This window comes from Syngnathoides biaculeatus, chromosome 5, assembly GCF_019802595.1.
Source record: "Syngnathoides biaculeatus isolate LvHL_M chromosome 5, ASM1980259v1, whole genome shotgun sequence".
NCBI lineage: Eukaryota > Metazoa > Chordata > Actinopteri > Syngnathiformes > Syngnathidae > Syngnathoides > Syngnathoides biaculeatus.
Window position 1 is genome coordinate 32705706 of NC_084644.1, and position 16212 is coordinate 32721917.

Consider the following 16212-nt stretch of genomic DNA (forward strand, 5'->3'; position numbering starts at 1 on the left):
AGTCCACGTTGATATAATGTTTTATATGTGACACTACAGAGGAAATTAGAGGTGCAGCAAAGTAGTGCTGGGGGAAAAATTGATGGAGTAGGAGAGAGAACGATGAATGACTCCAAACACCCTGAGCGTTCAAAAACATGATTTCCGGTATGCGTACACACTACATATCCCAGAGTGCTTTGGGTATAGACAAATGAAGTTCAACGTTTTATGCGTAAAAGTGTAAATAAGTTGTTTATGAGTTATTATACATACAACTTCCCATTTGAAACGATGCCACGATTATAATGAACAGAATAAGAATAAAGATCGAAAACGCTTTGGATAGACCTAGCCAATAGGAAAAGCTCATAATTTTTCCGTAACAGCCAATCACCGTCGTTGTTCTTGGAAACCGACTTCGGGTGGAGAATAGGCTGTGCTGGTGTTTATTGTTAAGGTTGTGTGGATTAGCACTGCGGTATGCATCTCATTCTGTTGTTATCAACAATATTGTTTATGCAGGAATTATAGATACGAGACGAGTTTAAATTTAACCAGTTTTCACGCTTCATTATCGAAAATTATATCGACGTGGTTTTGCTCAGACTAGGGCCAAATGCGGGCCAGTAAGTATCATTGACTGTTTTGTTGACACAGTTGAAAACAAAAAAAGACAGAAAAACGGAATTTCTCAATTGTTTATTTTTATCTAGCGGGTCTCGCATTGGGTTTAAACGAGGACATTTTGTGGAGTACTACTAGTTCGTGTTTGTGTATGGCAAGAAAGCAATGATATGCTGGGAAAGGGCAGTGAGTAAAGAGAGAAGTTAGGCAGGAATGTGTGAGAAAAGTGGGAATGTGGGACGTTCTTACCACAAGTGAAGAGTAACGCCGGATTATTTTTTCTTTTCTTCTTCACGTAAGTTTTGTTATAGAGCTGGAACGGCATCTGCTCCTTCCGGTGGTGGGACGGAAGTCCAGCACTAGAGCAGCAGTAGCAACAACAACAACAACAAAGGATGGACTGATTGTAGTGTCACACTATGTTCCAAAACTGATCTGAACCCAAGGAATACCTTGACCTGTCATGGCAAACTCGGTAGCCACTCTGGTGGTTCAAGCGGAACTCTTGGCTGCACAGTCCTCCGCCTCCCTCTCTCCTTTCCCATCCCTCCTCGGCTCAGGTGAGGAGGGCGAGGATGACAGAGAGAGGGGGGGACTGGTGGAGGGCAACAAGGCTGTGCTGGACAACGTAGAGGTTGTTCTGGACATGGAGGCGTCATCTGAGTCGACCCCGCAGGCAGAGCAGTCCGAACATCCCTTCCAATGTCTGGACTGCGGCAAGAGCTTCAGGTGGTCGTCCCGGCTCACGCACCACCAAAGAAGTCACAACAATGAAAGACCCTACCGCTGCAACCTTTGTCCCAAGGCCTTTAAGGGCTCATCTGCATTACTCTATCATCAAAGGTACACCTCGAGGGACTTAATCCAGACTTAATCCACCTCTTTATACAGCTATCATGTCACAATTATAGAAACTATCAATGCCATAGAAAAACGCCATGTAACAGCATGGACCGGAATAGTTTACAATCAGTATTTATCTTATAACATGATAAAAAACATCCATCCATCATCTCTACCGCTTATCCTCACACGAGGGTGCAGGGATGCCGGATCCCATCCTGCCTGACTTCGGGGTAGAAGCTACCCACTTATTCACTGTGTCAACCTGAGGAAAATCTTTCAACATTGAAGTAAAATGCATCACCCTCACCAGAAATTGATTAGATTTGACTGACCAACCAGTAAGAAAAAGGATGGAAAAATGCAGACATTGTTAAACGCCAGCGATCTGGCCATATGAGGAAAAATGTCAAATCGGATTCGTTTGTATAGATTATATTTTATGGGTCAGCACTATTGATTCTGAAGGCCCTGGGCAGATTAGATTGATACGGCTACACAAAGACTAAAATATGATGGGGAAAAAAAGACTGTACTCTAAATAACAGAATAGTCATGGGAAAATATACAAATAAATATAGGTTTCCGTAAAAAATGGTGGATAGGTTCCCCCAACGAATCCATGAATAGGTGAATTCGCGAAACTGCAAATATGCAGGAAGGTGAGCGACTATAATGAAATTTTATGCAATCAATACAGTAGTAGACTTTAGGTTTTAAATGTCGCTCACTGCTTCTGATTTGCTTAAGCCCTGCTTGTTGCTAAATGTCAGCTTGGATAGGCTCCAGCACACCACAAGCTTACTGAGGACAGGTGCTGTACAAAATTGATAGTGTGATTATCAGTATAACTATCCTGTTACTATGGACTACTTACTGCGAATATCACATGTATTCTAGAGGTATGACTGTCCTCAAAATTAAATATATTTGGAGAGGAATAGGTTGTTTTTTTGTGCTAACAATAGTAATAAATGCAAACATTTGTATTACTTTACAGGGTTGGAATCCTCCTTAGTTGCGTGTTTGCGTGACAATGTGATTTTTTTTTTTTTTTTTTTTTTGCAGGTCTCACTCAGGAGAGAAGCCTTACAAATGTCAGGATTGTGGTAAAGCCTTCAAGCGCTCCTCTCTTCTCCAGGTACATTTTCAAATACAATAGAACCATAAACTATATTTTTTCCCCTTAGTTAATATATAAAAAAAATGTAATCATGGGATCATAACACTCTTATCTTTTATACAAGTGTAAAAAATATGTTAACCAAAGTACAGACACCGAGTGTTCCCAAATGTATTTGAAATATGATTAACTACACATCCTTTGCCTAAACAAATTGAATGGAATGGGCTTCATGTCGGGGAAAATAAGTATTAATTGAAATTCTAACAATATAGTCAAACGGCTACAGACGTTATAATGGATTTAACTTAGCGTGATAAATTTTCACCATTTGCACTGCCTGGGACGGTTTCCTTTTTGCCTTCATCTTTGAATTTTTTGGTTCCACGTCCAAACCTATTTTTGCTTTACTGTGCTGTTTTTGTGTTTTTATGGAGGGAAAAAAAATGCATGTTACTCATACTTGTGTTTGACTCTATTCTAACTCACAAAATGCCTTTTTGCTGCAAATTGAATGTCATTCTTCAGCTGCAAAAAAAAAAAGAGGCAAACAGTAATCTATCATGAAATTTAAACAATTTTAACATTTTGTTAACACTGTGTAACAATTTGAGATTTTTTCAAATGCAATTGCCAATTATTTGATGATGATGATGTAAACATTTAGAACACCTTATACTGTACATTGAAACAAATAGAAGCACTAATTAAGTTCTGTCGACTTCATTCGTCATGCTTTTTTGTATTCTACACTGTCATACAAGTGTAAAAAGATGTTAAATGCTGTGAAGTAAAACTTGAAAACAAAAATTTGACATTCTCACCATTAATTTTATGTGAAGAGGAAGGCTTATATGGAAGTAAATATATGCTACCAGGATTTGAATTTGAAATGCCACAGAAAACAGTATTTGAGTTTGAAATGTAAAGTGATCACATTTTCAATAGTTGTATTTCAGTGTAACTTTTCAATGTTAACAATTCAACGGGCTACAATTCGCTGTCTAAAATTCACCGTCTGTGCCACCAGGCAGGGTTACTTCAGGTCAGAGCCAAACAGCTAGCCAATCCAGTTACGCTTTCTTAGTATGTGACGTCACGTGACTAAGAAAGAAATACAACCATTGAAAATGTGATCACTTAACATTTCAAATTCCAATCCTGGTGGCACATAGGCTTACTGGATGTAACATAACATCACTATAAATAAAGGAGGTTAAAGAAAAACATGTGGATTTAGCAGTACCTTAGATGCTAACGAAGATGAAGTCACACAATCTGGTGAAGTCTCAGGTGACATCACGCTGCATAGGTTTTGGTTGTTTTTCAAACTGTACGACTTCAGGGGTGTTTACATTTTTGTGGTTTCACTAATATATGCGCAACAATTTTTTAAACATGAAATTGCTAACTTAGCTTAATTTCTCTGCCATCACTAGGTGCATCAGAGTGTCCACACTGGAATCAGAACCTTCTTGTGTCCATATTGCCCCCTGACATTTAAATGGAGTTCCCATTATCAGTATCACCTGCGCCAGCACACTGGCGAGTGCCCATACCCGTGCGATACTTGCCCCAAGGCCTTCAAGAACTCTAGTAGTCTACGGCGACACAAAAACGTCCATCTGGGTCTCAAACCTTACACCTGCACTGTGTGCAACAAATCCTTCACTCAGTCCACTAACTTAAGGCAACACATGAGGATACACACGGGCGAGAGACCCTACGTGTGCAGCGAGTGTGGACGGAGCTTCACTCACTCGTCCAACCTGGCGCTGCACAAGAACTCTCACACCAACCCAGGGGTGGGTGGGAAGGAGGGGAAGAATGCAGAGGATGCAGGGCGGGGGCGCGACCTGGTGGAGGTGGTGGTGGTGGGCTCGGAGGAAGAAGCCACATCTATGTTGACAGCCATGGTAGGGTATGTAAGCCAGGAAGGGAGTGACGGAGTGGGGATGGAAGAAGTCTTCCTGTCCACCTCGTCATCCACCCAGAATCCAAACCTGCTCCCCCAGCTCAGCCTCCCCCCCTCGAGGGAGAACAAGGATGCATCCCGGGCAATCGGGACGGAGGTCCACCTGAGCACGGACACCGGTGCTAGTCTTCTGCTTTACAGCTGCGGCAGCTGCAACCACACTTTCGCTACGCGGACTGAACTCGAGGAGCACCAGTCCATTCATATGGCTCCAGAGGAACATGCCTCCACTGGAGAAGTGGGACCAGGGGCTGCAGAGGTCGAGGTAGCGGATGGCTTGGTGGGGGCCGGCCACCTGCTTGCTGGCTTTGAAGAGGTGGTAGAGACGACCGCAGCAACTGAAAGTGGACATACGGCCGAGGTGCTCCTTGGAATTACGGATCCAACTGATGGAAACAATTCAGTAAGTGATAAAAACTGATTCTAGGCCAGTAACACTGTATGATATTAAATAAAGTTCGTCCCAGCATATGAAATAATACCTTGAAGACCAACCACAATAAGTACAATCCTCCGACATAGAGACAAACTAAACTTTGTTTATAATTGTAATTATAATTCTTCTCACGTCCTCATCCACAATTCTCCCAAAGAGGCAAAACGTGCTTGCTTCGAGCTGTTATTTATCACTCCCAATTTAAGTGTTCAAACACTGGAACATAAAATGAATAGAAATATGCATTGTATATTTAAACAAGTTGTATCATTTTGTATTACAAAAATCTGCTATCTTAATACTAGTATATCCTGTGAATTGCCATATACAGCAACATCCCCGTTTTGGAACAAATTGGTTTTTGAACAAAAATTTCGAGATTTTTTTTTTCTTTTTTTTTTGCTTCTGTTTTCGAACAAAAATCAGGACTCGGATGCCCCCGACAAAACCCGGAAATAACATATTGCCCGCGGCCAGACCAGGTGACCCACGACACGCTTTGCTGTGAATTCCCACGCCGCCAAAAAAACCCCGAAATAACATAATGGATGCGGCGCAAGCAGCTGACCCACCCACGACGTGTTTTGTTATTGTCTTATTCGAACGCCCCCCTAAGAAACCCGGAAATAACATCGTACGCGGTGCAAGCAGTTGACCCACCCACGACTCGTTTTGTTATTGTCAATTTGAACTTCAAGGCAGGTACAGACCAAAATTATCACCTAGCCACACACTTCCACTCACAGTAAAGTAACTCCAATGTCACGAACCCTCAACTTGACATCCTGAGTAGCAATCGATGTTTCAGCAGTCGATGTAGAATAATTTTTTTAATGGGTCCAACCAGGGGCCAGACCCAAAACCAAATTAAAATATGTAGCGTGACCATTAGAGATGCTTTCACACCGAGATTTGGAGCTGCTCTCAACATTGTCTAATTACTGTTAACATAAAAAATCATCACCAAGCTGTAAATTATTTGATGTGGATGACTTTGCTTGTTTGGTCCTCAAGAGCGTGGGCGCCACCCAGTCCCAGTTTGACCTTCTCCAGAGCTTCAGTAAGGTGATTCAGAGCTCCAAGACTGTCCAGCCAGAAGCTCCAACCACATGGGTGGGGCTGTCATGCGGCAACTGCAATAAGTCTTTCAAGACCAGTGGAGGCCTCAATCGACACATGTCCCTGGTGAGAACACTTCTTTTAATGGTTCTACTACTAAAAGGGCTGTTCAAATCACAGCACTGCATTATTTGTTGAAAACCCTACAGTAATATGTATCAAGTTAATTTTTGCTTCCTGAAATATCCTCTGCTTGTGTTTCACATCCAGATGCACTCCCTCTCGTCCCAGTCCCGTTCCCAGTTCAGCTGCTCCGCCTGTGACCGCTCCTTCCCACTGCTGTCCTCGCTTCTCACCCACCAACACTCCCACACTCCCGAGCAACGTCTCCTGGCCGAGGCCGAAGCTGAGATAGTGTGCCCCCCTTCCCTCTCCTTGTCCCTCCCGCTTCCTTCCTCTCCTGACAAGCAGCAGGATGGCAAGCGGGAGATTCATGCCAGTGTCATAGCCGTGTGCGAGGAGCAGGAAGAACTGCCTGTCAAACCGGCTAAAAACTCCAAAAAGGGTGGAGGAAGCAAGAACATCACTGCTGGAGGTAATGGACATCAAATTAGCTTTATGAGGAACACACAAACAATCTCATTAAACCTCTGAGAAACATTTTAGATAAAGCTAAATAAAACTATATAGTGGGACCTTGACTTCTGAGTTCTCCAATTTAGGAATGTTCCAAGTTATGAACCGTCTTTTTGTTGTTGTTTTTTTTTTTTTTGCGCTTTGCTTTGGATTGCCAAACCTTGAGGTACTAACAAGCTTCATATGTACTTAGGTGAAACGGGGGGCTATTAAGTAATGTAAAGGCGTTGCATATGAGCAAGCAAATCTACAGTTTCCAATGCATTTTAACTCGTTTATTGAATGGGTCAGTCAAATGGTCAAATACAAAATGAGAACACTCACTTTAGTCATTATGATTTGTCCCAGTGCGCCACCGCACTCGCAAATCTGCACAGTCAAGCACAAAAAAATCAAACGCGTAAAATTTGTTACGAGTAGAAATACATACATATTGAAAGACGTCGTTTATTTTGTGTAGTCTTGACATTAATTTACGTGTTTATTTCATAAATGTTGGTGACAAAACAAGCCTGATCCTTAACAATCAGTATTCACCCGGAAACAGTAAATGCAAGTTAACTGTACTGAGCATGTTCGGAAGTGATGCCAAAAACACGGCCCGAGCTTCTTAACGTACTGCGAGCGCATTTATGTCGAAAGTCATCAACATTATGAGCCTCACCAAAGGAAATTCAGTTACACTGAAAACATTTCAGAGATATAACACAGGTAATGTTTCAGTATCTAACTACGATAAGCATGAGATTGTGATTTACTTTGACTTGATCTAAGTTCAAACGTTAGACTAGTCTGTCCATATATCTAAATGTGAACGGTCTTTATTTAGTTTTGACATTGAATGTCTATTGACCTCTTTAAAAATGTTTGTCTCAGTCTGTGCAGTGTCAATAAATTATGATTATGGTATTAACTAACAACTACATACTCGGGTATAACAACACAGTAACTTATTTTATTGTCTTGAGATTCCATCCCTAATCCCACCCGCAACTTTATATCTGCGGGCATTACTGACCACACCCATACATTTTTCAAATGTGAGTGACTACTCACTTGAAGCTGCTTTAGGCTACAGTTCACACCCATTTGCTCACATTGGACTGTAATCAGCCAACCCGACTGCAGCTCCTGATGTTACTCACTAGGCCATGCCCCTTTTAGGCACACCTACAACACACAACTATTACAGTATGTAATACAAGACCTTACAAATGAATTTTAAAAATCATAAGGTTGACCATAAGAGCATTCTTCCTTTAATTTCGATATTTTTTAAAAATATATTTGACAGCCAAAAATACAGTGTCAGGAACTTTTTCAAAGCACAATAAATGCCAAATCTGAATTTTTTTTTTTCCCCCCAACAAAAAAGGAATGCTTCTTCCTATTTAAAATTAAAATGTAAAGAGGCATTGAACTTGATTTGCTATCACCTGCGGCCAGAGTAGAAAACATTTCTGTTAAATAAAGGCAAATTCAAGGTGAAATTGGAAAATTTTTCCAGAAATATTTTGGAAAGATAAAATGAGATTCACTGGTGTTTCTTATAGTAAATGTCATCTTATCTTTGTTTATGTTTGTTTTAAAGGTTGCAATCATTATAGGGTAACAGTGTTTAACATAAGCAAAACCAGAGTTAAGCCACCTTTCAGTATGATATACTTCACTACTACATAGCTGTAAAATAAATAGATTGTGGGAGTGTTAAACATTGTTAAACTGTGTCGAATCGTATTGAAACTGATAGACCTCTTGCATTAAATTTGATTACTGTCCAGGTGTACCTAATGCTGAGGCCAGCCAGTTCATTGTGAGCATAACTTTAGGGCTCAGTGCATTCTAGCATGGCTGGAAATTCCCATCGTGCTTTCTTTTCTTTCACACAGAGCGGCCGTATCGCTGTTCAGAGTGCGGAAAAGCCTTCAAAGGTTCATCGGGCCTCAAGTACCACATGAGGGATCATACTGGAGAGAGACCCTACCGCTGCACAGAGTGTGGAAAGAGCTTCAAGAGGTCCTCACTGCTCTCTATTCACCAGCGGGTGAGAAAAGATCCAAAAATGAATTGTATAGACCAAACAGTATGTGTTAGTTGTTTTTCCATATCATCCTTGTGATTTGATTAATGGTGTGCAGCTATTCTATTACTGTTCATATTTGAAGGGGATCAAAAAATTGTATACAGTATATGTGTCTCTTACCCAGGTGCACACAGGTGTGCGCGCATTCCAGTGTCCTCACTGTGCGCTCACGTTCAAGTGGAGCTCACATTATCAGTACCACCTGCGACAGCACACAGGCGAGAGGCCGTACGTGTGTAAAGAGTGTGGCAAGTCCTTCAAGAACACGAGCTGCTTGCGAAGACACAGTCAGATGCATTCTGGACTGCGGCCTCATGTCTGCACTATCTGTTCCAAATCATTCTCGCAGACATCAAATCTCAAACAGGTCAGTGCAACGTTCACTTTTTCAGGACATTAAAAAAACACACACACAACACTACAAGATAGCTTTATAATTGTAATGATTTCTTAGAAAGAAAGCTTGGAACACTTAGAGAGTATATTCCAGTTGTGTGGTTGATAAGCAAATAATCAAAATATATTTTTGTTTTGCTTGTTTGATAGTTATGGCTCGTCTATGTTTCTAACATAGTAATCCATCCAATCTCAACACCGCTTATCCTGGTTAGAGTCCCGGGGCGCTGGAGCATATCCCAGTTCACTTCCAGCAAAAGGCGGACTACATCTTGAACCGGTCGGCAGTCAGTCACTGGGCACAATTAGACACAGACAACCATTCACAGTCACATTCACACCGTTACACGCTGCGCGCTCCAAAGTGAGGCGAGTGTACAACTCCATTGTCAGTGACTCTTAATATGGTAATATTTTGTTGAAATTGTGTGTTGAATTTGAAACACCATGTGCATTTAAAAGAGAAATACATTTTATTTTTACTAAAACCATGGAGTGTTTATTTATTTATACAAAACATCACCTATAAAAATGACTAAAACGTGACAAACTAAAAAAAAACTTTTTGTTCAAAAGACTACCTAAAACAACACTGAATCAATACAGACACCTATGGGCGACTCGTAGTCAGACATCTTCGACATATATGGGAACCCGTAGACACCAGGGCAACAAAGCAAGAAAAGTTGACCAATTGACTGCTCATAACTCGGGGCACTCAAAAGTCAAGGTAGTACTGTGCTCATACTCTTTCCCTTGTACTGTATTCCACAGCATGAACGCACCCACTCTGGCGAGAGACCCTTCCGGTGCTCACACTGCAACAAGTGCTTCACACACTCTTCCAACCTCCAGCTCCATCTTCGCACACATTCCCCACAGAAGGACTTCAAATGCCCGTACTGTTCTAAAGAGTTCGTCATGCACTCATACTTGCAGAGGCACATCCGGACACACAGCAGTGCCCTCCCATTGCCCTCCCCGGAGGGCGCGGGCAAGGATGGCGTGTCGGTTAAAGCCAGCGTCGGAGGGGTTACAACTACCACCATGCTTCTCAACCCCATCACCCTGGAATCGTCGGGGAAAAACGGAAGCTTGATCGTCTCCCAGCCGGCTCTCAATATTCCCGTCAACACCTCTCAGAACTATTTCATGATTCAAACGGCCAGCGGCTTGCAGCTCATCCCCCTGTCAGCTCCCACACCACCCCCAGCCCCTCCGCCACCGCCACCACCTCCATCTCAGCCTCAGAACTTCTACCTGCTACAGTGCCCTTCGACCAATGGCTCTCAGTCAAGTTTGATTTTGGTCCCCACAGCCAACCAACCTCCAGCACCCCTGGAGCCTGCGAGCGTCCCCGTGTTTCAGACTCTACAAGGATTCAACAGCCAAACACACTCTCAGGTTACCCAGTTTCCGGCAGTGTCCCCACAACACCAGCAGACCCGCATCATAATACCCAACAATAATAACAATACCAACACCTCAGTCGCCTCCCTCCCGGCTGATTCTTTACTCCGTAGGCCCATTTTGGGAAAGAGCAACCGGACAGCAAGGGGTAGACGGGGCCGCAAACCAAAAACAGCTCTTCAGAAATCTGAGACAGCGAGCATGGATGTGACGAACTGTAACACAACCAGTGTAACGCAGCCTGATGGTACTATCACCAACTCGGGCTCATCACCGTCTTGCAGAGCCGTCATGTCTATCTGTACCCTTCCACCGTCAAACGCTCCTTTCCAAAGTCTCTCTTCTTCCAATGTTGTAGAATCCACTGAGGACACTTTGGAATCCACAACAGCCAGCATTTCTACAACTCCCAACACCCAAACACAATTAACTGATATGAATTCGGCGGGAACTTTCCCCGAGAAGCAGTTTGTTTTGTGTTTCAATAATGAAGGACATGCAAAGGAGGGGGTGAATGTTGATGAGGGAGGAGAGTCATATGTGCTACAGTTTGAAGAAAGGGATGCCTCCTCTGAAGAGGCGGGGGGTGGAGGATTGGGTGGGCAGGGGAAGTCGCTTGTTTTGCAATTTGAGGCAAATGCACAAGATGGTGACAACAAGGGAGAAGGTAAAGGTGGAATGATGTCACTCCTACAGGAGTGGGGTGGGGAGAAGGGAGGGGAGAGTCAATCAGGAGAAGAGTGCGGCCAAGGGGGCTCATTTGTCTTCCACTTTCACACTGAGGAACAGGAAGGTGATCAGCCTCAAGTCGGTTTCAGCCAAGAAGACGACAGCAGCTTGCCGCTTTCCTGCACTTCTGCCCAAAGTCTCGTCCCCCTCCACGGTCAGCGTGTGCTGTTCGAAGTTGGCGATGACAACAAGATGGAACAAGGATCTGAGGAGGGTATGCAGATGATAGCCTTGATAGAACGTGAGGGGGGGATGATGGGAGAGGATGGTGGCAGTTGTAGCAATGCAGCTGGTGCTGGAGGTATCTTCCAACTGGAAGGGGGCGATGAAATTGTCATCATTGAGGTGAGCACAAGTAATTTAATAGAGGACAGAGTCGTCGATGTGGACATTTCACAGAACAACGATGTAAAATTTGAAGGTGAAAATGAAGGTGTTAAGGAAAAGTCTTCCAAAGAAAACTGTACAGATGATGCAGAGGTCCAGACATCAGAAGAACACGCAATAGGAAATGGACATATAACTAAGAGATGCACCACTCTTACTAATTGAAGTACACTACTCAGAACAAGTTGGGGGTTATTGGGCTTACAAGTCAAATTTCAGGATGAACCTAAAATGCACTACAGGGAGTCCTCGGTGTACGACTGAGATCATTTCCCACAGTAGCGACTTAACTCGAATTTCGACTTAAGACAGATTTCACCGTGAAAGTCAAAATTTACGATGACCGCTGGGATTGGCTTCAGCATTCCTGTGGTCCTCGTGGGGATAAGCGGCTCAGAAATGGATGGGTGTTGGTACTTCATATAAAAAAATAAAAATACATTAAAAAATATAAGATGCTTCACTTACTTTTAGGGAAGGGAGACTGGGATGGTGAAGAATGAAGTCAGGCTGCGCTCAGCTCATGCTATGTAAGCAAATGCAGGTAGCCGTTGCTAACGATAACTTCCTCCTGGGCGTCCTCTCCTTTCTGCTCTTTCAATGTTAGGCAAACACGCTGTGCCTTTTCCCTTAATGAACATGAGGCTGCTATTCAGCCTACATTTATTCGGATCCTTGATCCATAACGTAAATAATCTTTCCATCTTGGCAACGATCGAGGAACGGTTAAAAAAAAAAAAACACCTTTCTTCTTTTGGGCCATAATATGTAAAAAGGTGCGCGAAAAGGGCAAATAAACTCCCAGCGCACAAACACAGAAAAGCCATATGCATGAGCTAAGTAGAAATACTATGGTGCTGGAACCATAATGGCGGACAAGACTCTGGTGTCGTGTAGTCGAAACGTTTTAGGTTGAGACAGTCTCAAACCAAGAACTCCCTGTATAGCCTTTACCTTTACAGGAAAATTCCAACTGTCCAATGTTTGAGTACAGCTTAATGTTTTTTTTAACAATGAGCTGAATGCCAAAATTAACAGGTGTTTGATCCAAAGAGCCAGATTCTGTAGGCAGGGATTGGCCTTTCAAGGTCTTTGTGTTCAGTCACTGGCCAGCTCACAATGTACCCGACCCGTATGGCCCCTCCCAGTGGAAGTGGGACCAACGTTTACCTTTCGCGCTCTGTGGGTTCAGGCCCGGCCACCAGGCCCTCACCTTTCAGGCCTGGCTCCAGAGGGAAGCCCTGGTGACCTGTGTCCGGGCAAAGCATTCACCCATGTCCCTCTGGGAGTTCTGTGCGGAGTGCTTCAGGAGTATAGGGTGCCAAAAAACCCTGATACAGGCTGTTCGCACCCTGCGGGACCATTATCTAGAGTTTGGTCTGCATTGCCAGCAGTAAGTTGGACTCCTTTCAGGTGAGCGTTGGACTCTGCCAAAGTTGACCTTGGTCACCAATTCTGTTCTTAACTTTTATGGACAGAATTTCTAAGCGCAGCTGATGGGTGGAGGGGGTCTGGTTTGGTGGTCCCAATATTTCATCTGTTTTTTTTTTTTCCAGATGATGTGGTTGGTTGATTAAAACAGAGTTAAAGGAAGACTGGAAGCACTACAGAAAGACAAAACAAGTAGACATTTGGACATTTTCATTCATTCATCCATTTTCGGTAATGCTTATCCTGACTTCTCTAAATAAAAAAAAAAACATTGGTTGTGAATTTTGCTTTGCAGCTTCTTGTTAAAGACCAGCAAGTGCTGAAACATCTTGGACGTGTGCATTCATAAGTTTAAAAGAAGCTCAAATTAAGTTAAAGGTTGTAGTCCATTTAAAGTTAATCCTGAAATCTTACCCAGAAGTGTAATATCCTGAACTTTTTGGTGAGAAGCATACAGTAAAGTTGAAGACGTCAGAACTATGTGTCAGTAAAGGATGAACGGGCTCCTCACTGAACTAGCACTTTACTTTCAATCTCCTGCAACTGATAGCATGCAGTTAGGAAAAAAAAAGTGTTGTGATGCCACATTGCCACATATTAGAAATGTTATACATTCAAATGGGCTGGGCATGAACTTTTGAATAGTCCTTAATATATTAGCTGAAATGACACTGTCAGAGGCAGTCAATGTATTGTTGAAATACGTATCTTTTTGTGAATATATGTAAAAGGTCAATCTATTCATATCAATAGTATCTTAATAATAAATGTCCTCATGAGTTTACATCATGTATGAGTTGTGCTTCTTTTACTGTTTAGTTTTTGGGGGGGGTTTCAACCACATACTGGATGTAAACAGACCCCTCACTATAGGGGGCCGTGCCTGTACACCAAGACACTTTCAGGGTGCTGATGCACCCCTAAAACGAAAACTAAATGTACATACTTTGTGCCAAGTATAAAACCATACAGTAGCCTACTGGGTTGCAATGTAATATTTCAACAAAGCACCTAGCACCCTCACTCTGTCTCAAAAATGGTTGCTCCACCCAGTCCCTGCTACCTTTCCCCAAGTGGGCTCAGTGCCATAGAGTTCGTGCACCGCCGTCATGAAATGACGTGACATCGCCATATTGCCGTTCTAACAAAGCATTGTTGCAAGTTCAGTCCGTTGAGACGAAACGAAAATATGTCTTATCGGACAACATCCAGAGTTCTGTCCGATGCAGGGAAACATTTAGAAGGTGATAATAAACAAAGGTACATGGAAAAATTCATTCATTCAAAGACATTTGGCATAGAGGACCCACATTTAATGCCGCAGTTGATGTTTTCAGGGATAAGAAAGAGGACTGTTACCCCAGTTGTGATTGTCTTGGACAACTGGATCCACACATGTATCTGATGAGTAAGTTGTCGAGATTTACACAGAAAAGTTCGAAAGCGTATAAAAGTCTGGATGCATACAAATACTTTTATTGCTGGATCTGTTCTCAATCATGGATAAATCCCACATAGTGATGGACCCACTCAAGATTTTTTCAATACAAATACCAATATTTAAATAAATGACCCCTGGTTTTACACAAAATAGCATTCATTAACTATTACTGTGGGGTGGGCGGGGGTTTAATAGCCTCCGTACACTGAAGTGTATTGCTGCCAAACACTTACCTCCACAAAAAAAACACTCTGTGACAGTTTATTAATTTTTTTAAAAAAGGCATTGTTCTCAAATGAGTCAACTTGGCATTATAAATACTTCTTGGTTATTTGAGATTGAGAAAACTAATTCCAACCTGAAATGAAGTGATTGCTACACAGGCGTGTGTATTTGGTTGGGCACCATCTATCTATTCCTGAAATCCATTGATCTTTTCTCATCTTTTCAGACGGTAATCTCGAGAATGATCTTTGAAGATCTGTCTTGTCTGTTGTGACAACCAACAGCACAACAGGCCTCTGGCATTAATATTCTCCTCTGGATAAATGTCTCCAACAATGTTGAGCAGGTCTGTTTGTCCGGCAATATGGCACCGTGAAAATGGTGACGTCACGTGCGTGAGCTCTACACTGTACCTGCACAAAAACGCTACTGCCTTGTTTTGATTGTTGTATGTACCTGGGACTAAATCCCAACACACTATTGTCATTAACAGTCCTGATTATGGCTACATTTAACTGGAGGTCACTTTATGTTGTTAACTCGGAGTCGGCTGCAAATTGAGAAACAATTCAGGAGGTCAGAGATAGTGCCAAACAATGGCTGTATGAATTGGAATGAGAATTTAATTGTCATGCGGGCCTACATGTGATAGTTTTGAAATCAAGGTGCACCTGATCTGATACCTTATGGAAACTCATTAACATTAGCCTACCTACTCCTTTTAGGACACAATGGAGGAAAGTGAGTTTACCAATATAGGAAGTTTCGTTAATAATGTTTTACATGCTGAACATTGGATTTCAAAATCAAGTTCAAAAATAAATTACAGTCCAATTTTGATACTAACTATAGGTGGCTTGGGGGTATACTCTTAATCTACAAAATAAGTTTGCCTTCCCCAAAAAATGGGTGCTCCAATCTTTATTTTATGAGTCGCCTCCTCTTTTGGTGTGGCACAGTATTTAAATATCCTTTATCAAAAGACTTTTCAAACGTCAGGCGTGTCCAAAACTTAAATTGATTTTACCTGGCTGGGAAGCAAAACACCCCTCAACCTCGGGACGTAAAATGCTTTACGTAGCGTTTAGCATTCACGTAAAGTCCGTCCAATGTGGGATGTACGTACGCAAACGACGTAAACCTCCATGTTCGAAACACGGCTAAATTAAACTCGGAGCGAGCATCCAGAAAAGCACGTCCATTAATAATCTACTGCTAACTGCGGTTATTTACTCAAACAGGGAAACACTCCATGGAGTCCGCAACATCAAAATAATATTTTCACCACGTATTTTGGAGCGTGTGGTGAAGAAGGTAAGTTGGACTGGAGACGAGAGGTTGTCCGTCTGAATAGTAACCATAAATTTACGTCGAATGTCGAATTCGCCTCATATGGTCAATACCGATAGTGCTACCAAAAAGCATCATATTG

The 16212-nt window shown here is 42.4% G+C and overlaps 1 protein-coding gene and 1 long non-coding RNA gene across 4 annotated transcripts in view; one reads left to right on the forward strand and one right to left on the reverse strand.

Moving 5' to 3' along the window:
• Positions 1-984, reverse strand: part of LOC133500758 (uncharacterized) — a 39553-nt gene extending 38569 nt beyond the window's left edge. For 2 of the 3 annotated variants that reach the window (XR_009795022.1, XR_009795024.1), the window contains exon 1: positions 856-917. This is a non-coding gene — a long non-coding RNA (uncharacterized LOC133500758). Of the gene's footprint in view, positions 1-855 lie in introns of all 3 variants that reach the window. The other variant, XR_009795023.1, reaches the window with a different exon arrangement.
• Positions 689-13898, forward strand: znf628 (zinc finger protein 628). Its single transcript, XM_061819691.1, has 8 exons — positions 689-1449; positions 2518-2590; positions 4012-4950; positions 5998-6168; positions 6313-6637; positions 8568-8722; positions 8886-9128; positions 9932-13898. The coding sequence occupies exons 1-8, from the start codon at positions 1070-1072 to the stop codon at positions 11846-11848; spliced, it is 4203 nt and encodes a 1400-aa protein (XP_061675675.1). The 5' UTR covers positions 689-1069; the 3' UTR covers positions 11849-13898.
• The last annotated feature ends 2314 nt before the right edge of the window (positions 13899-16212 follow it).